The 26,215-nt window shown below is 38.4% G+C and overlaps 1 protein-coding gene across 1 annotated transcript; it reads right to left on the bottom strand.

The window, feature by feature from the left end:
• Positions 1-6,957: 6,957 nt before the first annotated feature.
• ostm1.L (osteopetrosis associated transmembrane protein 1 L homeolog) lies at positions 6,958-23,795 on the bottom strand. Its single transcript, XM_018263331.2, has 6 exons — positions 23,248-23,795; positions 19,031-19,139; positions 16,536-16,633; positions 14,971-15,105; positions 12,590-12,755; positions 6,958-10,622 (listed from the first exon to the last, which is right to left on the bottom strand). Exons 1-6 carry the CDS (start codon positions 23,590-23,592, stop codon positions 10,567-10,569), a joined length of 909 nt encoding a protein of 302 aa, XP_018118820.1. The 5' UTR covers positions 23,593-23,795; the 3' UTR covers positions 6,958-10,566.
• Between the last annotated feature and the right edge of the window lie 2,420 nt (positions 23,796-26,215).

Below are 26,215 nucleotides of genomic sequence, written 5' to 3'. Positions count from 1 at the left end.
TGAGACATTGAAATTTGGATTTTGGTATTGAAAGAGAGGAATTTACATACGTAGAAAAAATATATCTAATGAATTTATACATAATTAATGAACTGTTTGTTTTTTAAGGGTATATCTGAATTGTATTTTTAACATCATGTTATTAAAGGGTTAATCATGTAAAATGAATGGGAGGGGTTAAGTGGGGTTAAAAGAGGGATTTGCCAGTAGGAAGTGAAGTCTCTGATGAAGTGCAGTGACACGAAACGCGTCAGACCTCATGGCGCAGGGTTCAACAGTTTGTTAAGATGTTCAATATTTAAATAAAATTAAGGGTTTTTTTTACCAATGATTCGATGACCAAGCGATTCCTTGATGTGATCTGTCCAGGAATTTGGTGTGTGCAGTATTTCGTTTCCCTTAGCGACGGACTCAGGGTGGCTGCACCTGGGTCACAACGAAGTCCGGGTAGGACAATATACCTTCATATATTTTGGAAGCTTGATCCGGTGATTTTACGAGGTGTCTGGGGCCTTGTGCACCCAGACCAACAGAAGTGAATGGTGAGCCCAAAACCGGCACTAAGCGTAATTAAATAAATTAATAAATAACTTATAAAGCGAAAGTTTACCACAGGACTCGTAGGAAAACTTTTTGAATCCCAATAGCAACGCTGAATATTCTTTTTTGTGACATGGATTCCTGAATAAGGGCTATATCCGCTTTAAGCTTACCTATGTGTTTCAAAATCTTATTTCTCTTTGCAGGATGATTTAGACCATTAACATTCCAGGAAATTATATTCAGACTATTTACACAAGTGACATTGCCATATAAGAAAAATAGCAAGACCAACAAAGATTCATACATACTTAAATCTAAATATGTTATTTGAGCTCTGAGTAAGTTAAAAACTTGAATAATAGAAACGCATAGAATAGTACTATGAAAAAATAGCCAAAACCAAATAAAAAACAAAACATCAGAAGAAGATACTAAAAACAAAAAATATTAGCAAAACTAGAAATCTAGTTAAGAAGCTAGTTTCTAACAGTTAGTATATGTGACTTCCTTTTTTCCTTTGGAGATATAGGAAAACCACTTCTCTTCCAAAAAGAGAAGTCCAGGGTTGATATATCACCAAGTACACCCTCTTGGAAATGATCATTGAACCATATTTTCATTCTCTGAAGAATGGGAAGAATGTGGAGATCTCGATCTATCTCTCTCAGCAGATTCCGCTGAAGCCTTACTCTGAGATGACTGAGGAGCAGGGAGAAAAGATTTTTGAGAATGTTGAACTCTTACAGCCTGAAAACTCTTAACCGTACAGTTAGTATCTATACCAGCCGTAGAGACTTTAGGATGTTGGAAATCAACAATTTATAAATCCAATTTAGAAACAAACTTGTTTGCATCCCTCGGGTCAAAACAATTTAGCTGGATAGGCTAGAGAAAAATTTACGTTTAAGTTAGCAAGAGATTTGCAAGCATTGGAAAACTCCTTTCTTTTTTGTGATAGAAATGGGAGTAGTCCTGGAAAATTAGTAATTTATATCCATCCATCTCAAGACCATTTTTCTTTTTGTATGCTTGAAGCAGCACATTTTTCTCAGAATAGTCTATAAACTTGACTATTACTATTCTTGGTTTGGACCTGATGGTATCGAGAAGTGGGCTAATTCTATGTAATCTTTCCATCTTAAAATTCCCAGGTTCCACAGAAAGACCCAGACGTTGAGGAATGATTTTAGAAATCGAGTTATGTAAGGAATCAGATTTTAAAGATTCCGGAAAACCTACAAAGCTGTAACGACTTACCCTGGTGGGGTTAGTGGGGGTCGGCGGGGACGCCCACCGCACTCCAGGCGGGGATGCCCGCCGCACTGCTCCTTTGGTTCTGCGCCGGTTGCTATGGGCACGCACGCCCCTTCTTTAAGGCACACTGACGCATGACGTCAATGCGCATGGCTCCAAATTCAAACCAGATTTAAGGGAGCTTCAGTGCTGTGTTCTTTTTCCATTATAGGTTTCCTCATTGCGAGTTCCTGGTGCCTCTGTGCTGTTTAAAGCTTCTGTATCTTGTGATTTGACTATCTGCTGTGACCCCTGCCTGTTTTTGATGATCCTGACTTCCGAAATCTTGACCCTGCCTGGTAACCGACTTCTCTATTCCGTATCCTGCCTGATTGAGCTCCTAGTTTGACCCTTGCCTGTTTTGACTTTGCATGTAATCTGCCTGCCCCAACCCGGCCTGATTTGACTTCACTTCCTGTCTACGCCTTGTACTGCGACCTTCTGCCCAAAAGACTTCTGCTTTACTGTTGTGCCCCTTCAGAACCCTTTACTTTGCACCTCTCTTGATAAGACCTGGCGGCATCCGACTAGCCGAGGGCTCCTCCCGAGGTGAAAGGCGGCTGTTAAAGGCAGAATCAAGAGCCGAGAACAGGGTGCTTAGCATCGGCTCTGAATTTAGGGTGCCAACCGTGACAAAAGCGAAGATTATTTCTCCTCGACCTATTCTCCAAATCATCTAATTTGGTCTGCATATCTTTTGCCGATTTTTCAAGAGCCTCAATCTTTGAAACTGAATTAACAGAATCATCAAATAATGATGAAACCATATCCTCCAATTCCACCATCTTTTTAGTGTGTCCTTCCAGTTTCTCAGAAATCATGTTAATCTTCAGCTGAAGTTTATCTAAAGATTTTTCAATTGTAGACTCTATCAGGGGATTAAGTAACCTCAGATGCCATAAGATGCTATTAGAAGATACTCTGAATTAGAACCTTCCATGATTGGAATATTCTTACGAGGAGACGGAGATAAAGGAGTAGACATAAAGGGGCCGATTCACTAACTTCGAGTGAAGGATTCGAAGTAAAAACTTCGAATTTCGAAGTGTTTTTTGGGCTACTTCGACCATCGAATGGGCTACTTCGACTTCGAATCGAAGGATTCGAACTAAAAATCGATCGACTATTCGATAATCGAAGTACTGTCTCTTTAAAAAAAACTTCGATCCCCATCTAAAACCTACCGAACTCAATGTTAGCCTATGGGGAAGGTCCCCATAGGCTTTCCTAAGTTTTTTTGATCAAAGGATAGTCCTTCGATCGTTGGATTAAAATCCTTCGAATCGTTCGATCGTACTATCTGCGCTAAATCCTTCGACTTCGATATTCGAAGACGAAGGATTTTAATTCCCAGTCGAATATCGAGGGTTAATTAACCCTCGATATTCGACCCTTAGTGAATCGGCCCCAAAGTCTTGATCTGTTTTCTTAAAAGAATTTAGATTTGTTTCCCTTCTCATAGGTCCTACCATTTTTCTTAGCGAAAGAAGAAGAGCTTTGATGAGAATCCATTTCTTTCAAAATGCAGTTGTTCCCTTTTTTTCTACTTTTTTATGTATTTCTTTTTTCTATTTTTTCTTCCCTTACTTTTTTTTTAATAATTTTCTATTTTTTCTTCTATTTTGCTATTTTTTTATTTTTCCTCTTTATCCTCTTTTTCTTATTATCCTTGCTTCCCTTTTTTTTTTTTTTTTAATTTCTCCCCTCCTTTCCTTACTTTTTTGGACTTCTTTCTCTCTCTCTTTTTTCCTTCTTTTTAACTTTATATTTCTCTCATAACAGGCCTCCTCTCATTTTGTTGGCAATGTAATCTATGCCATTCAACATCACCAGGAAACTACAATATTGCAAAACTTTACTCCTTTACTCAGCTTAATGGTGCTTAAATCAAATAATAATCAGACAAACCGAGAAGAAACTAGATCCGAAATAACAGTTAATAAGATGAATTATTTCCTCTTCATTTAAAAAACAGTTCCGTTGTTCAGGATATACATTATTCAGCAGTTGAACCAAATTTTAAACCAGCCACCATTAACTGATAAATCCACCGAGTACCTCCATAAATGTGTCAGATTCGCCGAAATAACCAAACAGTCGTGTCACTGCAGGCAACTCCACTTTTAGGGACAGACAATAACAAGCAGCTACTAAGCAATGCAAGTCATCCTCCGCAAAAATTCAAATCTCTCCGACGAGCCACCTCCCAAAACAGAGACGTCACACTAGAGTTTTTCGTCACATCCACACCGAAATTGTAACAAGTCGAGCCGCTTCTCAGAAATAATGAAGGAGAACATCCACCACTCTCCCAGACCTCAAAAAGAGAAAATCTGAAAGGCTATTGAGCAGAGTCAGAGGAGCTCCACTACCCTGCCGCCACCTCCATCAGGCGCAAAACCGGAAGTCCACACTACCAGTTTTATGTGTGCTAAAAGCTACAAAAAAATGATGGTGACCCCTGACAACCATATATTTTTGAAAAGTACACATTCTGTCGAATCCAAAATGGGTTACTATTTCTATATACTCCAAACTACCAAACTGCAAAGCTAAACTAAAGGCAGCAGTTTTTGACATTTCTGAAAATCGCCTAAAAATATTGTAATTTGCTGCATTCATCTAACTTAATTTCTTACATACAATGGTATATCACCCTAAATATAAACGCCAAGGGTCTACTGAACAGTTTGATGCCAAATATGTATAGATATACCAAAACGGGTTGCAAATACGTACCCCCAAATGAAAATAGTGCATATGAATTTTCTTAGCTGTCAATTCACCTTCTGTGAACAATGGACCCCCAAAACCCATATAAGTTTGGAAAGTACACATTCTAATGTATCCACAATGTGTAATTATGTCTTCTACTCCAAACGACCAAATTGCAAAGCTACGCTAAAGGCAGTGGTCCTTGGCAGCATTGAGGGTCCCTGAATCTGCAGAGCCTACACAGCAGGAAGTGCGTGGGGGGATGCTGACGTTGGAATCTTTCTTATCCATGTGGTCCTGCAATGATCACATCACAGGACCAATGTGGCCAGGGCTGATCCTATCAAATGTGGGGCCCAATTGGGACCATGTTGGTGGGGCCCCTAGACAAAGTGTTGCTAGCTACTGACACACCAAGTATTTAGGAAAATAAGGGCATACAGGCACAAAATAGAAAGGAAAGGGGCAGACAAGGTAAGAGAGTGAGAGGGATGAAATAGGGGCACATAATAGGGGCACACAGGGTAAGAGAGAGAGAGGGAGGAAATAGGAGAGTGGACTGGGCCAATTAGTTTGGGGCAGTCTGGGCCGATTCAGCTTGGGAGCAGGCTTGGTTGGATTGGGGGCAGGCAGGGCCTATCAAGGTTGGAGGAAAGCTGGGCCTATGAGAGTTGGGGGCAGGCTGGACCTATGGAGTTGGGGGGATAGGCTGGCTTATCAGAGTTGGGGGTGGGCTGGACCTATGGATTTGTGGATGGGCTGAACTCTCAAAGTTGGGGACAAGCCAGGCAGCATCATGTGCTGAGGGAAATATCTGTGCTGCCCTGTGGTCCGGGGCCCCCAGAGGTGCGGGGCCCTATTGGGCCCAATTGGTCCAATAGGCCTAAGGCTGGCCCTGAATGTGGCAGCCCTCTTGGTTCATTGCCTAAGGGCTTTTGTCACTGCCTAACCCTCTGTTGAAGTGGCAAATGCCACTGTGCAGTGGGTTTTGCTTTAAAAGCACAGAATGTATCGAATACCTTCTTGGAGCTTAGAGCACTTGCCTGCCAGCACATATCCCATATGTGCTTGGCAGGCAAAGTGTTAAAACAGAATTCTGTTGTGATTTTTATAGTGTCGTTTTTATTTCTAAATTACACTATTTACATTACAAATAATTCAACTCAACCGACACTTTTCATTTTTTAGTGAAAAAAAGACAGTTTACAGACACTTTTATGAATTTGTCTTTCAAACGACATAAAAATGGAGCAAAAACTACATTTTGAATGACATTTTCTCCCACATTTTAAAAATGGAGTAAAGCTCAGTATAACTCTTCCCCATGTGTCAAATCAATTCTCAACCAATCTGCTCTGCTTTGGTTCAGACAATCTTCATTTCACACCTCTTGTAGGTGCCCCATTGGGGAAGTATTAGCATGTTAATAGAGATTAGTATTTTATACTCCGGTCATAAATTTCTGTCTAACCCTAAAGGTGTAAAAGCCTCCAACAAAAAAGGAAAACACTGATTAAACAAAAATTTTTATTTTATATCATTTTAACTTACAGTTGCGTTATTTTACTAGTTTTAGCTTAATGAATGAGGCATTATTAGCATCTTGAGTGAATATATTATAAAAATCTAAAGGAAAAGTAAAGCCTCCCAGTCAATTTTTTTAGTTTTAGCAGCACTTAGACACTTGACCTAAAAAAATAAAACATACTTTTTAAACAAATCCCTATATTATTCAAAATAGTATTTTTTGTATTTATACCCTTATATCTTGTTACTAAAGCGGAATTACACAAACATCCTGAAAAAAAATTATCTATAATTTTCCTAGGTAAAATAACCCCCTCCCCCGGGAATTCCAATTTAATCCCATTCCTACTGTTGATCAGTGGCCTTCAGAATACATAGCACAATACTTATTGTCACTTACTTTTGTTTTATATTATGTAAGTATTGTTTTCTATTATCTTGTAAGCACTTTGTACTTTACAAAAATCCTAGTACTAATGCCCACTATATGCCTATGAATGTGAACCTGTCAGAAGTATTATTTAACTCACTAATTTGATGTCGACAGACATCCTAAGGATTTTCATATTAAACTGGTAGTTTAATTAGTAAAGATATGCATATCATATAAACGGGCAGGTGTATTCAAATGTGTTTAAAAAAATGAAACAATGTTGTAGTTCTCTTTCAAGATCTTGATTTTGTGGATGTAAATACATTTTAAACGACTATCAGAGCTTTTTAGTTTTTTTATTGATTTATACCAAACTTCCAAAAAAATGACATACAGATGATATGCTAAAAATAGTGTGAATGGTAAACCCCTCAATAGTTATAGAATAAAATGTATAAAGCAAAGAAAATGGGATGGGGATCAAGAAATGGACAATGATATCTTCATCACTGTTACATAAATTCCGACTTTAATGTGCCAAGTAAACGAGTTACATTTTAAATGTGTAAACAGATACGTACCTTGATATTACATTTTGAAGATACAATAATTAAGGTCTTCCAACATCATCTGTAATGAAAGGTTTGGCCAAAATCTTATGTAATTTTAGTTAGCAACCCCTAGTTTTGTAGCAGTTCACGGTTTATAACATTTTTCCATAGGTTTAATTGTTTAGGTGCTTGTCTTTCATGGTACCTGTTGATTGGAATAAATGCAGTATACCTGCAGAAAAGAAGTTGGGCGTATTTGAAGATCTTCTCTGAATCCATGAAGAGACTGCACTGTTGCAATAGAAGGAAAGCACAAAAAAAAGCAAGCTCCAAATCTTTTAATGAGTGAACATTCCCAAAACCTAAGGGGGTTCCTTTGAGAGTGCTGCCCCTGAAGTAAGTGGATTGGGTAAATGTTTAATAGCTTCTCGTGGGTAAGGTATTGGAGACTAAAGTATTGTATAAAGTATATAAAGTACTTTATACACTAATATGTATTTGTATTAGCCGGTCTGCAACGGACACTAAGATTTCTCTGACTTGGTGCCATCTATCCTTCCATTTTTAATTGTGGTTACCCCCTGGTTTGTTGTTGGAAGAAAGATTCATCAGTCCTTCATATAAATTAATGACATGAATTAGCTGTTCATTTGTTCCTTCAGCTATTGGCTCTTTCAGTGCCACTGGCCAACTGCAAGTTGGGAGTGGAAGGAGATGCATTTAGGACTAAGGCTTGTCACATGGGTTGTTTCTTTGCTGGCAAAGAATAAACTGGCCCTCGCCACCATAGGTGTGCACATTAACAGTAATGTTTTGTTGCTGAAATCCACCTTGTATGCAGTGACAGGCAGATTACACTCTAGTCAATGTGCACAGAGATTGGGAGGTAGAGGCCAAATCAGAAAAAAAAATCAGAGAAAAATGTATGTATCCCTAAATTCTAACAGCGTAGTGGGTTTTAGTCTGATTGAACAACACAAATAGGTAAATTTGGGCTAATGTGAGGGTTTGTCCCTTGGCCACCAACTGGATCACAAGGGTAAAATGCTGCAGTACAGTTAGCAACAAACCTCACAAAGATATTTGCTAGTTAGGCAGTGGGTGTTTTGGTCTAAAAAATGGTTTGGTGGGCAGCAAATTTGGTCACCAAAGGCTAACTCGACCTGCTCAACACAGTGTCAAGCTTCAAGCTATTAACTGCCGCAACTACTGGAGCAGAGGAAAAAAGGAAACTTGCAGAAAGCGAAATCAATTAAAAAAATATTTGCACATTAAAGCACAAAAAATGCACTTCTTTAAAACAGACATAGGATGACTTACAATCTGTTATACAATTATTCAAGCTATAAAAGTAAGTACTCCTTGACAAAGTAGAAATCTAAATTCCTAACTTTTTTTGCAGTTAAAAAAAAAAGTGCAGTAATTTTAATTGGCTACACAGCTCAGAACGTAAGTGAAAGCTACTTCTCTTTTAAAGCGCTTAACTGCCCTATCCTGCAGTAATGACTTTCAGACCTACTTAGCATGAATATGCTCAAAAAGCCACTGATTACAGACTCACAAGCTGTCATTCTGCAACTTGGCAGACATAAACCCAGCTTTTATTAGCATAAATGAAAGATTGCTTTGAACAGCTCTCAATCATATGATTCACCAAATCAAGGTAATGCTTGCAGAGGGTGCATGGCAGGCAGCAGCTGATCTATGGAGCACAATAATGGAGCACAATAACCAAAAACAATAAGCAATTCACGACATTCATCTCCTGTATGAGATGATCATGTCTGTACAAAGAGGAAAGAAATACAGAAATTGTCCCTGCATTTAAAATATCCAATTGCCTATGTAAAAAACAGCTTTTCGCAACATCCTTGACCTTTTTTTGTTAGAAGTGTTTTAAAAGGGATTTTTTTTTCTAAATAAAGTCAAAGAGGTTTTTGTATACTGAGCAAAGGCAAACCGAGGCCCCCAGGTTTCCATGAACAAAACCTAGGAACTGCTCTACAATAACTAGAAGTAACAGGTTGTAGATCCAAGCAGTATACAGAAAGATTTGATTTTATATCAAAACTGTAAACAAATCTGATTATTTTTTTAAACCACCTATTCATGGAATAAAAACACAAATGCATGGTAAGAGAACCTTCTTAGAACTAGAAGTACTTCTACTGAAATACAGTTTTCCATCAAACATTGTATTTCTCTTAAAGTAGTTCTCTCCTTTGTGTACATAACAGCACAGTATTTTATTTGAAACCAATATCACCATCATCCCTTTTCTGAAAAGGGGCTCTAATATACAAGTGACATGTTGCATTGTTCTGAGCACGGGAACATTTCTATGCCAGCACAGCGATAGCTCTGTACAAAAAAAAGAAGGAGGGGGGGGTGCTCTCTCTGCAGCAATATCTGAGTGGCTGTTAAAAAAAAGCTAGAAATGTGTCTGAAACTGCCAGCAGAGTCAGTAACAATTCAGCAGGAACAAGGTAGAACGAAGCAAGAGAATTTAATTATACATTCACATTCGGTACAAAGAAACTACAGTGGCTTTAAAAGTTTGGGGATGGAGAAATGAAAGTTATAAAGTAATTTTTAGGGCAAAGCCAGACGTGGTGTTTTTACGTTGCTTTCTTAAAAAATCTCCGTTTGGTGTAAATACGCATAAACTGCACTACCACTGAAACTAATGGAAAACGCACTATGGCAATTCTCACAGTGCGCTTGCAAGTTGAAATCTGCCACAGGACGCCAGTATTGGCGTTTTTTAGCAGAAACGCCAATACGTCAAGAAACTACCAAATCAATAGACTCTATGGGAGTAGAGTGTTTAAAACCACACTTTACGTAAATACGCAGCATATTTTAAATATGGCGTCCAAATTCTTGCAAGATAAATGACGCATATAGGTTTTTACAGCCAGTGACGTAATTACGTTGTGTATTGACGATCATTCCTGCTCCATTTTGCATGTAAATAGTTTTTCTATTTCTAAATAGCTTTTCTATTTGCAGCCAGCGGATTTATGGGGAAGGAGAACAATGAGAAGTGCATGTTGGGAAAAGAAACCTACGTGCTGAAAAACGCATGTTGACGGTCGCGTGTGGTTTTAGTGGCGTATTTACACAACGTAAAAATGCCATGTCTGGCCTTGCGCTAAGGCTCATGGCACACGAAGTGCATTCTCCAGCACCTTTTTCAGTTGGTAGAGAATTTCCCAAGCCCAGCCTGTCCTTTGTATTAATGGCAACCACTTGGCTGCATGTTGACATGAGCCTTAGAGAACCAGAGCCTTGCAAAAGCCATTTTGGATGTTACAAGAATTACTTCAGTAAACAGACTAGTTTAAAAAAAAAAAATGAATTCTTCAATCTTTTAGCAGCCCATACAAGTGGATACAGCATTCATCTTGATCAATGACAGTGTTGCTTGAGTCTTGGTTCCTTCTGATACTGTCCAAACAAAGACCTTCTTGTGGTTCAGGTCTTTTTTAAAGAAAGCTTCAACTTCACACAAGTTACCATTTCTGTATAGTGCAAAGGCTCTTTATGCAAAGGTTTTACAGTTCAGTTAGATTTATCTTGAATATTCACCGCACTGGCATGTGAATTTATGCGGCTGGCTGAAAAAGAAAATAAAATAAAATTATTACGTAGTTCTCCTAATTTAATTATGTCATTGTTATGTCAATCTATTGTGCCAAATGTATAACTAATATTTTGCTTTTCCGTTCCATTAACACATTCAGTAACATCTACCAAACCTATAATTAGAATTCACATATAAATGTGATCTTAGTATGCATCATTAAAGTGTATCTACATTTAAAAATTGCTGTTTGTATAATGAAAGAAAATGGCATGCTAAGCAATTTTCCAGCTGGTATTGAAAGCAGTGTCTGCATTACTGTTTTTTTACCAATCTATTCTATCTTTGGTATTAGCTATCCATCATTTACTATAAATATTTATGGTAGGTCTATTTTAGCAAATACTTTTTTAATTTTTCCATTTATATTAAAAATATCATATATTGTGAATAAACCAGTTGTGTGAGTCTGTCCCACACAAAGTTCACTATAGAGGTGTTGCATTTTTATCATTGGTTATTTGCAGCAAGATTCATGTCTCCCGGGGAGTTGATAAAATCACAGAATATCCTTGTTACATGGTTATTTGCATACAGTTATAAGTTATAGGACAGTACTGGATGTACAAAACACATATAGCATTAGTGTATTTTTTCTTTATTTTTTAATGTGGACCCAGAATCCACGTTACTCCTTATGGGTATCAGTGTGGAGTAGAAAGACATTTTAATTATTTGTATAAAACTGAGTCTATGGGAGATGGCACTGCTGTAATTCAGAGTCTCCATAGCCGTTTCTTGTTGCAAAAGTGCAATTGCATAATAAATTAGGCACATTAAAAAAGTATCGGTTGTTCTTAAATAAAAAACAGCACATACATTTTCTAGCAAAATGCCTCTAAGGTGAAAGCATTAAATATAATCTATCATCTAGTAGTAAATGCAGTGCAAATGTCACCTGGCAAGGTATTAAAAAAATAAATGACACAGCACTCCATCACCCTTGAGAAAGTAGGGACACGACGAAATGCGTTGGGAAACAGATTTAACAGACTTTATTGATGAACAATCATCTTCTGCTAAATTGTAAGTGCAATATATCTTTCTTTGATTAAAGGTGCGGATACAATTTTACATGATGGGAGCGCATCCCTTTAGGGATTTAGGGTTAGGATTAATTATCTGCAATGCTTGGAACCTGGAGTTTTTCAGACAAGGGATATTTTCGTCATTTGAATCTCCATGCCTTAAATCTGCTAAAAATCAATTAAACATTAAATCAATATAATTGATTTGCCACCAACATTAATTAATTTTAGCTCAGTTCATATTAAGTTTAGTAAAAGTTACTGCTTTATTACAGAGAAAAAGTAAATCATTTTTAAAAAAAAAAAAAAAAAAGGGATGAAATTGGAGATGGCCTTCCCATAATTCAGAGTTTTCTGGATAATGGGTTTCCAGATAAGGAAACAGACAGCTGTACTTATGTAACCTGTGCCTTTTCTCCTTTTTACCATCTTGAATGGCTGCCCCCCTTGCTACACAGCAGCTTCTTTATATAAACTATAGAAGTCTTTCTGAAACAAACACACTGCTTTTACCAGTGCATGCTAACAGTATATTTAATTTTTTTTTAAAACACATTGGGGCTCATTTATCAATACTGGGCAAATTTGCCCTTGGGCAGTTACCTATAGCAACCAATCAGTGATTAGCTTTTTAAAGCCAGCTGCAAGTAGAACAATGAATGCAGCAATTTGATTGGATGATGGGTTAATGCCCATGGGCAAATTTGCCCAGTGTTGATAAATTACCCCAATTGTTACAAGAAGTTCCTGAAAAGTTCCATGACTGGTATAAAAGGTTTTAAAACTCGAAATTTCTATTATATTACTGTCCTTTTACGGATTATAAAAGCTTTATCAAACAATATCATAGCCATTCCATTTTAAAACTTTCTATGGATTTTAGCATGTTTTTGCACCAATTAAGAACACTTACGGAAAATGAGCTTGCGCTTCTTTTGCTCGGAGTGTAAGTAGCTGCTGAGATAAAAAATTATGGGTAGAAAAAGAATAAATGCAGAAACTGCAATAACAGGAACAGTGTCAGTGCAAGGTACTGTACAGTTGAAGGTTTTGCTCCAAAGAATGCGCGTGCTGTTCATCTGAAAAGACAAACAATATAAAACATATATGTAAACCAGTGAGGGGACCTTTTGTCAGTTCTGTTTACAGTATTTGGAAACATCAAATAGTAACACATTAAGGGGACCCGTCACCCAAAACAAAATATTCATAATCCTTTTTGTCACATCAGTCAAGCAAAATTAGCTTTAATTACACTATATAAATTATTTGAATCTTGTTTCCTCCAGTCTGGGAATTCATAATTATAGCAAGCAGACAGGAGCTACTGTAATTAAGAAAAGCCTTATAACATCTCAGAATCTTGTTTATGCACTAGAATGGGGGACCTGATGTCCATCCCTATGCCCTGGCTACACAATTAAACTGTGAAGAGGATGGGGGAATGTGGGGAGAGCAGCGTTTTCTAGGAAATGCTGAATGGAAAGTAAAAGTAATTGTCTGCCCCCTCTATGCCCATGGCATAGAGGAGAGGCAGACAATATTTGATTGACAGCTGAGATGTTTATATGAGCTTACAACAGTTATGAATGCTTTAATAAAAAATAGAAATTGGATTTCATTTTTAATTTGAAAAGGACTTTAATTTTATAGATTTTTGTGTCTACAGGTCCACTTTAAAGAAGAACATTTAACAGAATAATACATAAAGTTATGCAAGTCTTTAAGGAAATGGGTCTTTATGTTATTTATATTTCCTTGTATTTATATAGTGCCGAATCACATTCAGCATTGCTTTACAGAGTTCACATCAGTTCCCATTCAGTGAAGCCTGTAGTAACAGAATAGCACATGCTGAATTGGACAAACAAGGGGAAAAAAAGTGGCATATCTGTATATAGAGAAACAGGGATCTAATGTCATGTGGGGATGGGCAATGGTATGTGGTGGAGAAATTAAACACCCCCCTTCCCAGCCTAACCCCCGCACAGTTACCCCTGAATTGTGTCCCCTCTTTAAATACTGACCACACATGCAGAGTCATCAGAGCTCATGGGCGCCATCTTCCAGCGCTTCGGTATTCTTCGTGGCTTCTTCCTTCCCTTTCCGTTACTTTTCGGCACATGCGCAGTTGTAACGAACCGGAAGATTGCTCCAACTGTACATGCACCAATACAGTGCTCACGTAAAGAAGAATACCGGAGCAACGAAGATGGCGCCCGTGAGCTCCGCTGCGCTGACTATGTGGTCTTTTTTTTATTATAGTTTTTGAATTATTTAGCTTTTTGTTATCACAGGTCTCCAAATTTGCATTTCAGCAGCTATCTGGTTTATGGGTCCAATGTACCATATTAACCAGGCAGTGATCTCAATGAAATAGAGTTAGTAATGAATGGAGGGCACACCAGAACTTTCAAAAAATAGCAAGAGGTGCACGAACAAATGTTACCCCTACTGCAGGTAACCCATATCAATAATTTATATCTGCATGTTTGCACACTCAAAACAAATACAATTTAGAGAGAGGGTGGTTTGAAAAAATTATTTTTACTTTTATGCAGAGAAAAGCATTTTATATGAACAACGCCATACAACACATGGCATAACTTATACAATGTTAAAAATAGCATAGAATATCAACCACCCATTGGTTGTACATAGCAAGCAAGATATCAGCAAGGAGCGGATACACCCACCAGAAAAATGAGAATGGCCCCAACGTTTCGGCACCAAGGCCTTTGTCAGGGGGTATAAATTATGCCATGTGTTGTATGGCGTTGTTCATGTAAAATGCTTTTCTCTGCATAAAAGTAAAAATTATTTTTTCAAACCACCCTCTCTCTAAATTGTATTTGTTTTGAGTGTGCAAACATGCAGATATGAATTAGTGATCTCAATGAAAGACTGGAAAATGAATAGGATAGGCCCTTAAAAGAAGGTATTAAAAAATAAAAATGACAATGAAATTGTGGACACATAGAGCAATCATTTTTGCTTGCGGGGTCAGTGACCTCCATTTGAATGTTGTGAGGAGCCAGAAAAGAAAGGCAGATAATTCAAAACCTATAAAAAATGAAGTCCAAGTGAGAACTTTCTCAGAATAGGCCATTCTAAAGGGAATAACATAAAGGCCAACTACCCCTTTAAACACAGGCATTTTTTTTTTTTTTAAATTGAAGCAAGGAACTGCATATTTAGAAATTTACAAATTATCTAAACAAGCTACATATAGCCTACCTCCATCCTGGTCTTAATATTTTATATATTTCCCACACAGTCGTACGAAATACTTACTGCATCTTCCAAGTCAATGCATAGAGCCTTTTCCTTTTCTAGTTTGCTGTACAGATCATTAAGGTCTCTGTAATTCTTACTGCAATTTCTGCAAACACTAGAATAGTTGCCTTGCTGTGTTACAACTGGTGGCTCCTAAAAATAATTATATAAAAAAAGAAAGACAAATCAAATATATTTAACAAAAGCGAATGCAGTGGCGGCAGATAACAATTATGCCAGAATTAAGCCAATTTAAACATTTTTTACAAAAGTGACAAAAGATAATATGAGGGAGGTATTTTTTGGCCAAGCTGGGTAAACATGCATATTTGCAAAATACAAAGTATAAATTTTGACATATGTATATATGCCAAATAAGTAGAACAAATTAGTCCTGAAATTCAGTGAATGCTTCATTTTGCCTATGCGCGGAGCAATATGGCCATCAGACTTAAGGTGGCCATACATGGATAGATCCGCTCGTTTGGCGATGTCGCCAAACGAGCGGATCTCCCTCTGATATGCCCATCTTGAGGTGGGCAATATCAGGCTGATCCGATTGTGGGCCCTAGGGCCCAACGATCGGATCCTAGCGTTCGCAAACGGGCGGTCGGATCGCGGGACCGCATCAACGAACAGATGTGGCCGCGATCCAACGGGATTTTTAATCCCATCCGATCGAGATCTGGCCGACTTTCGGCCAGATCTCGATCGGGGAAGCCCGTCGGGGGCCCCCATACACGGGCCAATAAGCTGTCGACTCGGTCTGTCGGCAGCTTTTATCGGCCCGTGTATGGCCACCTTAAGATGCATATTTATGAAAACAGAACCTCACAGCACCCCAGAGAATTCCCTCTATTGATTGCACAGAATATGGCTATTTTTGCCCTTTGATAAATATGCCCCTAAACATCCCATACAAGCTGTGAAATGCCCCTGAACTGTGACAATCTCTATTTCCACCCTTTCATAAATATTATTCAAAGTCTCTTACCCCCATATATAATAAAAGGCACTAACGTTGCCCAGAGGCAGTAACCCATAGCAACCAATAAGATGCTTGCTTTTTAACAGGTGGCCTCTAAGTTCTACATTCTGATCGGTTGCTATGGGTTGCTGTTCCTGGGCAAATTTAGTGACTTTTATTACATAACCCCCTTAGGATAATGGCATGTTTTTCAATTGCCTATAATAATAAGCACTGACAGAATTGTCATCCACTTGTCTGTGTGCACATAGGTTGGATTTTGCCACTTTGTGGACAGTTTTCTGGCCACAATCCACCTTGTGTGTGTGCACTAACAGCTGGATTCTATTCCTGTCAGTGCTTACTACCACGGGGAAGTTCAAAGTGCATTGCCATTATTCTGCAAGCAAAGAACATATTATGTATGCGACAGCGGTTACAATGTCATGTGATTCCATTAGATATCAATCAGTCTGCTGATGCCAACACTTATCCATGCATGTCAATTCCTTATTCCACTGACAAGTTAGACATATGACCAAACTGTCTGCCAAGCAATTAGTTTACAACTGACTATGTGTGCAAACTTTTCTGTATTAAATATTTGTTCTGTTACCTTCATGCTCATATTAAAACAGGTTCCAAGTTTGAGAAACATATCCATGAATTCACTTGTGGTGTTCAGCAAGCCCTGACTTTGATTCTGTAAGCACTCTGGTGTAGAAGATGAGAAAACAATAACACTATTATTATGGATACATCACAAACAACTTTTCTCTGCACAAATTGCCTTTGGCAGTGGGACTGAAGGGCAAATAACACCAGAGAAAAACATATCCATTAGCAAATAATGTTCCCTGCGCTTTGTGCATGATTTCTAAATACACTGATTTAAAAGTAAGGCTTTTGGGGGAAGGTAATGCATCTAAATTGTGTCAATGGAGACAACCAATTGGGTGAGGTTCATTTTAGTCTTTCAAACAGAGTGGCTCACTTTCAGATACACAACTAAGAACTGCTCTATATTAGACTTATAAAGTGTAAGTCAATCTGGGAGCATGCTCAGTAAAGGCTAAAGGTGCTGTTGCTAAGAAATGCCAGCAACTAATGTATCAAACAGTCTCAAGGACTTCTTTTAGCATGGTAACATTTCATCCTTTTGAATTGTGATCTATTAACTGCTATGCTATACCAAACTCTTGGGTCCTTAAGAAAGACTACTGTACAGAAAGATACCAATCCTATTTATATATGTACACAGCAAAATTCAGAAAGGATACAAAATAACATACACAATATTGTGATCCTGAATAGCAGTATATAAAAAAAATAAAATCAGGCACCTAATGCATATAAAAACAGTAGAACCTTTCTGCAGGGCCCAGGCTAAACATGATGTAATTGGTTTTCTGTGGAAAAGTGTAATATTACAATACATATTGGTTTCCTGGTACCTTAAAAACATGGGAAAATGTTCGCGTAAAATTTAGCTTTTAACATACAGGTATTGGATCCGTTATCTGGAAACCAGTTATCCAGAAAGCTCCAAATTACTGAAAGGCCATCTCCCATAGACTCCAATTTATCCAAATGATCCAAATTTTTAAAAATGATTTCCTTTTTCTCTGTAGTAGACTTGATTTTCTAGTAGACATAGGGGCAGATTTATCAAAATTCAAGTTCATAAAGAAAAAAACAGGGACGCGGGGGAAAAACGCAGACAAAACTTGTGCAGCTTCTTTTCTTCAATGCTAGCTTATTTTAAAAAAAACGCAACAAATATTCCTGCGCAAGTTTTTTTCGGAAAAAGTCACGCCAGTGAGAATCTCATTGTCCCATTCATTTTCAATGACACTAAAAATCTTGAATGTTTTAATAAATGTTGACTATTGGAGGTTACAAAGAATATTCTCGTGTATATACGTACTCGTGTTTTTTCAGAGTTTTCTCAAATCGTGAAAAAAACGAACTTGATTTTTGATAAATTGGCCCCTTAAGGTATGAAGATTCAAATTACGGAAAGATCTGTTATCCGGAAAACCCCAGGTCTGAGCATTCTGGATAACAGGCCCAATAGCTTTACTGTACTTAACTAACTAGCATTTAGGTAAAGTCAGACTGAAGAGGGTTAACTTTCTCCCTCCTCGCTGCAAAATTTGTTCATGAGGAATTCAAAACTTCAGATTCCAGTTTTACCCAGTTTCTTTAGTAGTGCAGGGCAAAGCACAACAGTACTAAGTTAATGGTAAGGAACAGGCCAAGTTATTTTTTTTGAATTATTTCTTGGGCTAAAATAGGATGAACAAGGAACTTGAAGCTACTCCATGTTTGGTCTTTGTGAGCTAGAGCACAGATGATCTCCCTGCATAATAGACTTCTGCTAACAAACAGCCAGAACAAAGAGGGTAGGATGGGCATTGTATATACTGTAGGTAATATAAATATCGACTTCACAAGGATCAATCATGGAGTAGCTTCAACTTCCCTTTAATTTTCTCGGAAAGAATAGATTTTCCACGATTAAAGTGATTCACCTTTAAATTAACTTTTAGTACGACGTAGAGAGTGATATTCTGAGAAAATTTGCCATTGGTTTTCATTTTTTATTATTTGTAGTTTTTTTAGCTTTTTATTCGACAGTTCAACAGTTTGCAATATCAGCTATCTGGTTTCTAGGGTCCAAATTACCATAGCAACCATACATTGATTTGAATAAGAGACTGGAATATGAATAGGAGAGGGCCTGAATAGAAAAATGGATAATAAAAAGTAGCAATAATAATAAACATGTAGCCTTACAGAACACTGTTTGTTTTTTTTAGATGGGGTCAGTAACCCCCATTTGAAAGCTGGAAAGAGTCAGAAGAAGAAGGCAAATAATTCAAAAACTATAAAAAAGAAAAATGAAGAAATATTGAAAAGTTGCTTAGAATTAGCCATTCTAAACCATACTAAAAGTTAACTTGAAGGTGAACCACCCATTTAATACAATAGGCAAAAAGCTTGTTAGTAGTTAGCACAAGTAGTGTCCACTGTACCCACGTTGAACATGGGGTAGAAAGCCCTTATATTACTACTTACAATACGTACTACAGCACAGAAAATACTTACGTGAACATTTTGATTCTTCCCATGTCTGCTCAAAAAAGTCACTTAGAATCACAATGACTTGAACTCTGTCAGATTGCAGGAGACTGGCAGCACAGCTGACTGTACCATTCTGCAAGTGATGAAATGTGTTAGTAAGGAGTACAGAAAAAGTGGTGTGTGACTATCCATTACAATGCTTTTTTATTCTCATTGCAGCTTTTCTAAGGCTGCACGTTAAAATAAAAAAATAATAGAAACTTGCAAATCCTCCATTTTACTATACAGTACTAGAAAAAATGCTTACATCATGCTGCTTCTTCTGTATACCCTATGCCACATACTAATCTACATAATAGTATTACTTGTGTGTAGCAACCTGTACAAATATCTGTGAACAGCCCTGAGAAAACTTCTCTAAATGCAGATTACATTTTTCAGATGGGGAAGTATCTAGCCACGAGTTATTCCAGTTTCTGCTTTTTAAGAAGAGGAAATGCACCACTACTCAGCATCTGTACATTTATATATTCCTAGACTTACAAGTAAGAGAGGCATGATTTGTTGGAAGAAGTAGAAAAAATTATTGCTATGGTATTGAATAGCTTCCTTGTTTTATTTTGTGCAGAGGCATAAGGCTGCAACTTTACATCATTCTGCAATGGAATGAATTTCTCTGCAAAATGTAATATACTGTATATGCATACCCATGCATAGACGCCTCATTGTACCTGCCTCTTCAATATAAACTCTACACTATGGAACCATCAGCAAACAATAAGTTAGCAATACATTCAGAGGCTATTATAGTTTTTACACAAGGCAAAGTGAATATGGGGAAAACACATACTGGTGTGCTGGATGAATAGTGTTACAATCCAACCAAAGTAAAATAGTCAGGCTTATTTACTAAGGAGGTGTAGCATTATTTTCATGCAATTGCCATTTTTTTAAATTTTTTTTGCAAATGTGTAATTGTTTATACAGGTACAGGATCCATTATCCGGAAACCCATTAACCAGAAAGCTCTGAATTACAGAAAGGCCGTCTCCCATAGACTTCCTTTTAACCAAATAATCCAAATTTTTTAAAAATTATTTATTTTTTCTCTGTAATAATAAAACAGTACCTTGTACTTCATACAAACTAAGATATAATTTATAATTGGAAACAAAACCAGCCTATTGGGTTTATTGAATACAGGTATGGGACCTGTTATCCAGAATGCTCGGGACCTGGCGTTTTCCGGATAACGGATCTTTCCGTAATTTGGGTCTTCATGCCTTAAGTCTACTAGAAATTAATTTAAACATTAAATAAACCCAATAGGCTGGTTTTGCTTCCAATAAGGATTAATTATATCTTAGTTGGGATCAAGTACAAGCTACTGTTTTATTATTACAGAGAAAAAGGAAATAATTTTTAAAAATTTGGATTATTTGGATAAAATTGAGTCTATGGGAGACAGCCATTCCGTAATTCAGAACTTTCTGGATATCGGGTTTCCGGATAAGGGTATTTACTGATTTTTTTACAAGACTTAAGGTATGAAGATCCAAATTACAGAAAGATCCTTTAACCGGAAAACCCCAGGTCCCGAGTCCTATACCTGTACTGACAACAGAGAAAAAGATTACACCCTTTTTGAACTTTTCACAAATGTACTCTGGAGCAGCTAAACCGATTCTATTCACCCAAGGGTCTTTTATTTAAAAAAAAAAATAGACATTTGAGTTCTATCAAGCAGGAGTTCAAAAGAACATTTTAACGTCCGTCTATCAGGTTACTAACTGAGCTATCCAATGCCTTTAAAAAGGGAGTTACTGATTTAGCCATGACTCTTGCTCTATTTTATAGATAGTAAGAATTCCAGTCATATTATTAGACAAAGAAAGAGGAGTCACTATCTTTGGAGTTAAAATGTCTACCTTCAGTATATTTGCCAGCCTCATGCTGTCAGGTCAAATAAGCAGTACTCTACTTACATTAATTAGCCCTGGGCAGGTCAGATAAGCAGTAGTCTACTTACGTTAGCCCTGGGCATACCACCATTATATATCTGTTTTCTTATCTGTTGTACAAGCAGTTAGATGCCCCTTCAAATACTGGATTGATCACATATTGTGCAATTAAGGCAAACACAAAGATGACAACTAGCTAAATATTTGTACCAGTGAAGAACTTTGGCTCTCCAGCTTTGTCCTCATGGGCAATCTCTGGTGTAGTAATCCAAGAACAAGGCTTCATAAATGGATTTATGACCATTATATTTAGTTGAAAATTACTTAACTCTAAGGGGGTTATTTATCAAAGGTCGATTGTTTCAAGATTTTTATACCTCGAATGAATTCACAACTCGAATTGTATCTTATTTAAGAAAAAACTAGACTGAAAAACAAAACGAATTCTGCGAAACTCGAATTAATCGACATTTCCGAGGGAAAAAACTCGAATCACTCTAATTATTTGACTTTTTGAGTAAAACCCTCTGAAAAAAACTCGAACTACATGCAGGCTATTATATCTTCAAATGGTTCAAGGGACCGCTGCCATTCACTCCAACATGACCTTGACAGGTTTTAGATGGTGTATTTTCAGATTTGAGCGATTTTCAGGGTCACGCTAAAATAAAGATTTTTTTTAACCGTTTTAACGCAAAAAAAAAAAACCTTGAAAAATCGAATTTTCGTGAAGATCACTACTCTAACCTCAATAAACAACCCCCTAAATTATCTATTCACTGGAGAAGTGGGATCAAAATTGATATACATCATGCAGTGCTTTATGGAAAAACTTTTACTGTGAAAATGGGAATGGCATATGTAAATAGGATATAGAAGGGGTGCCCAAACTTTTTGCAACGAGGGCCAGATTTGGTGAGGTGAAAATGTGTGGGGTTCGACCATTCAGCCCAACATTCTTTGAACCATTAAAATTAAATTACAGGAATCGAGAAATCGTATAATTGGGCACATTAGTGAAATGATCTGTCACTTGGTCTATACTGCTGCCTGTGTGCTGAAGGTGTTAGCAATAAACACGTACTGGAACGTAGTGACGCCATACTTCTTTAGTTTACTGTACTGGCACGTCAGTACGTCTATTGACAACTTCAGCCCTAAGGAAGTATGTGAGAGCAGCGCGTCACTACGTGCCAGTACGTGTCTATTGCTAACACCTTCAGCACACAGGCACCAGTATAGACCAAGTGGCAAATCATTTCACTAATGTGCCCAAATACTACTGCTACGGGATTCCTGATCGCACTGTGCTGGGGGGCCTCATTATTATTCATTTCATGATGGAGGCTGAGGGCCGGTGTTAATTTGAAAAAGGGACGCAATTGGCCCCCGTTCGCACTTTGGACATGCCTGAGATACAGGATCCACCAAAACAATACTACTGTTAAGTGGCTATGGGCTTAGACTTTTTTATGACATTGCAACCTAGAAATCTGTTCTTCAGACAAGAGGTTAATGTCTCCGATATAAACACAATAAGGAAAAAAAAACACGGGCAACTTTACGGAACTCCGATAAAAAACATAGTAAAAAAAACCCTCCTAAAGGCAGAGACAGACGAGAAGATTCAGGGAGATTTAGTCGCCCGGCGACAAATCGCCTCTTCTTCAGGTGACTAATCTCCCCGCACTGCCTCCGGCCGGCTACAATCTAAATCACTGGCGGGATGGCACTTGGATTGCTTTGTTTTCCGAAGCTGCCCAAAGTTTTCTCGTGAGGCAACTTCGGAAAACGAAGCACTCTGAGTGCCATCCCACCGGCGATTTAGATTCTAGCCGGCAGGAAGGCAGTTCGGGAAGATTAGTCGCCCGAAATAGAGGCAATTTGTTGACGGAGGACTAAATCTCCCTGAATCTTCTCGTGTGTCTCTGCACTAAAGCTATCTATGCGGCTGTGCAGTTGCTCTCTCTCTGCAATAATTCACATGTAATATAAAATGTAACCATTTATTAATACATTTAAAATCAAGAGACTAGTTCCTCTGACACTCAGTTAAAACAATAAATGAGTTTTACAATAAATAGAGGTTAATATCTATAATATTCCCAAAATATATCAGAATAGTGGTAATATAAGCAATCTATTGACAGGGTTGCAGTGGGAGTTTCAACAGGGGGACAGAAGATGTGCCAAACAAATGAGGATTACTACCTTACTAAACATATGACAGTAAAGAAGATTGTTAGAATAAAGTGATCTTATAGCCAAACCTTCACCCACCTGCGAAGGAGTCTCAATGCTTTGCATAGTAGATTGAAGTTGCACGTATTCAGTGTAGCAATTCTGGCAGAGTCTGACTGGCCTGGCATTAGAGACCAGGCAACTGCTGAGGGCAGCACTATGGTTGGCAAATTCAGCCAGAAGGCGAAGGCAGATATCTGGGTCCCTGGAGAGTCCTGGAGCTAAGGAGTAAGAAGGCAACAAGGAAAGGGACAGTTCTTCTGCCAACAGGTACTGGGGCAACTGATCAGAACGTATAAGCCCATCCCGTGCCAGCCAACCTGTGCCCATACACATTCCACACAGCAGCAAATTCCAGAGCAGCGGGCAGACTGGAGAAGCCATGATAACGTTGTCCTACTGCTGAAATTATTAGGAACCGAGGAAAACTAGACGCATACTTTTTAACAGCCCCGCTTTTCGCGGGACACTGCCGGTTTTCTTAGACCAGTCCCGCTGTTAATTAGACGCTCCTGTCGTAGTTGCGACTAGTTCCAAGAGGCGACTCTTCCTCCTTGCGGCGTCACGTGTACGTAACGCACGGCGTCATCGTCATGTGGTAAATAAACTTAAAGCGCGAGCGCTTGTGGAGTAGCTGCGCCTCAATGAGTTTATTTCGTGTCTTGTTTCGCTGCTCCGTGGTCTCACCAAACTGTACATCATTCAATTATACACGGGGCACTGTTCTCCTCTGTCTGTGTGTTCCATTTAATATAATTGGGAAGCGTGTGTGTTTGTTGCCTTCGGGGAAGCTTTATGGTGTGTGTGTCAGTGTGTGTGTGTGTGTGCCTTCTTTCCATGCCTCGACTGGGAGTCAAAATAGGCCATGCCATTCCACGTACACATAGGCCCTACCAGCCCACTATATGGTAACTTTCAATGGAACCATACAGCAGCCCCTCTGGCATTTGCCAGAACCCACAGATTGCCAGTCCGGGCCTGCTTCTTCATACCTCCCAACTGTCCCTTTTTCGGAGGGACAGTCCCTCTTTTGACAGCTCAACCCGCAGTCCCTCATTTGTACTGGAAAGTCCCTCTTTTCTCTGCACTGAACAGCCAGAAAAAGAAACAAAGTTTCTCACTTAATTGGCTTTTAGCAGAGAGCCCTGAACAGCTAACAGGTGCAAATAAGATACTTTGTAACAATTTTGAGACACAAAAACACAGTTTAGATAAGGAGAAATATTTTCAAACTTTCATAATATGCCAAATTTTGTAAAACAAACATGGTAATTAGGGGGTGTGGCCACAGAAAGGGGTGTTGTCAAAAAAATTGCTGCACTATGTGCGGAAAAAAAATTTTTGTCCCTCTTTTTACTTCCAAAATGTTGGGAGGTATGCTTCTTTCTCTATTAATAACATTGGCATCAAGCTTAATTTTTACCGGCCAGGCTGGTAAAATACTGGCCAGATGGTGACCATATCAGGGGCCCACACACACGCTCTGGGTCCCTGTTGCTCCCTCCACCAACTCCAGTTACCCATAGACAGGTTTTCGGTTATTTTGGGTCCAGAATTTTATGTGAAGACTAGGACAATATTTTTTACAACTTAGGGATAAAACATGGGTTAATTTAGGAGAATTTAATGGGCAATAACAGTAATCTTTAGTTTTGAGGCACTTTTTTGTGGTGGCGCAGAGGCTCCCAGACATTTTCCTGGTTGCCTACATTGTGCCTCGAGAATGATGGGAGCAAGATTTTTTTAAAGAAAGTTTAATGAAATTGTTAACCAAGGGCCTAAAAGCAACACATTTTTATGGCCCCACGACCCTCAAATAAATTCTGAAATTGCATACCTCCCAAGTGGCCCACTTAGCCCCATAAATGTCCCATTTTCTTATTGGCTGATTGCAATCTCGTTTGATGAGACCACATCAGTCCTCATACTTAGCATAGATAAAATTTTCACCACTATAGTACACAAGCACATCATTCCCCATGACCAGGTGAAACTGTGCCAGTACTTCCATGTGCACAACCGAATGTGTGGGACACGTGTTTTAAAACGGTTAACCCATTTTCTGCCCAAATACAAAGCAGGCAAAGGAAATTAGCAGCCTTTATAACCCAATAGCAAGTTTTGTTTCAGGAAGGAAATCATTGCTCAGTATGTTTGCTACTGTAAGTATCAGTCACAATATTTTCATGTTAAACTGATAAGGGTTTGAACCAAAATTTAAAGCAAAATGTATTTTGCTTTGGAAGGAGCATTGCTCAGGTGCTACACTGCATTTATTTCTCAGTGCCTAGCAAGAGTTTCTAACCCTGGTACAGTGGTGCATTAAGGACATGTGAGGCCCCTAGACTACACTTTCCACAGGGCCCCCTTCTCGGGTACCACATTTTTTTCGGCACAGTCCACACCACAGTTTTCTTTAAAAAAAAGCCAGCCGCGTGTTAATACGCTAGCGGTTTCAAGCTTGGGCAGTGGCACATGATGCTACCGTATTTACTCTCGCCAATTCTGCCAAAGACAGCCCGGCTTTAGAGAGATTTGCACGCACATGACTTATAGACCTATGCAGCACCAGGGCGCCTTTCCTAAATTTTATCCCAGCCAGCAGCAAGCACCAGGCAGCTACAGTGGACGGTGAATTTTAAAGAAAAAAAAAATTGCAAAAAGAAAAAAAACCACGGGACCCTGACCACTATGGGCCCCTTGGCTAGCCTATGCTTTAATCTGCCCCTGCCCTGGTGACACAACTCCAGTTTCTTTCATGACCAGAAGCTTTTAGCAACTTTCACTGCTGTTTTTTTTTACCTCAGATCCCAGTAAGTTTAACCCCTTTAGTCCCTGATTACCTGTCAGAACAGGCGTATGCCATGATCCCCCAGCCACTTGCTTATTAGCCCTTCTGCATTTAAACTCATATTTAGACCGTAGTTCCTTTCTTTTATCCTGTCCAAGCATAAGTATAGGTGCTTTCGTATTTTGCTTGAAAGGGATTTTTGGTGCTGTCTGTATT

The sequence above is a fragment of the Xenopus laevis genome, chromosome 5L, assembly GCF_017654675.1.
Source record: "Xenopus laevis strain J_2021 chromosome 5L, Xenopus_laevis_v10.1, whole genome shotgun sequence".
Classification (NCBI taxonomy): Eukaryota; Metazoa; Chordata; class Amphibia; order Anura; family Pipidae; genus Xenopus; species Xenopus laevis.
This window is presented reverse-complemented; position numbering and strand designations above follow the sequence as displayed.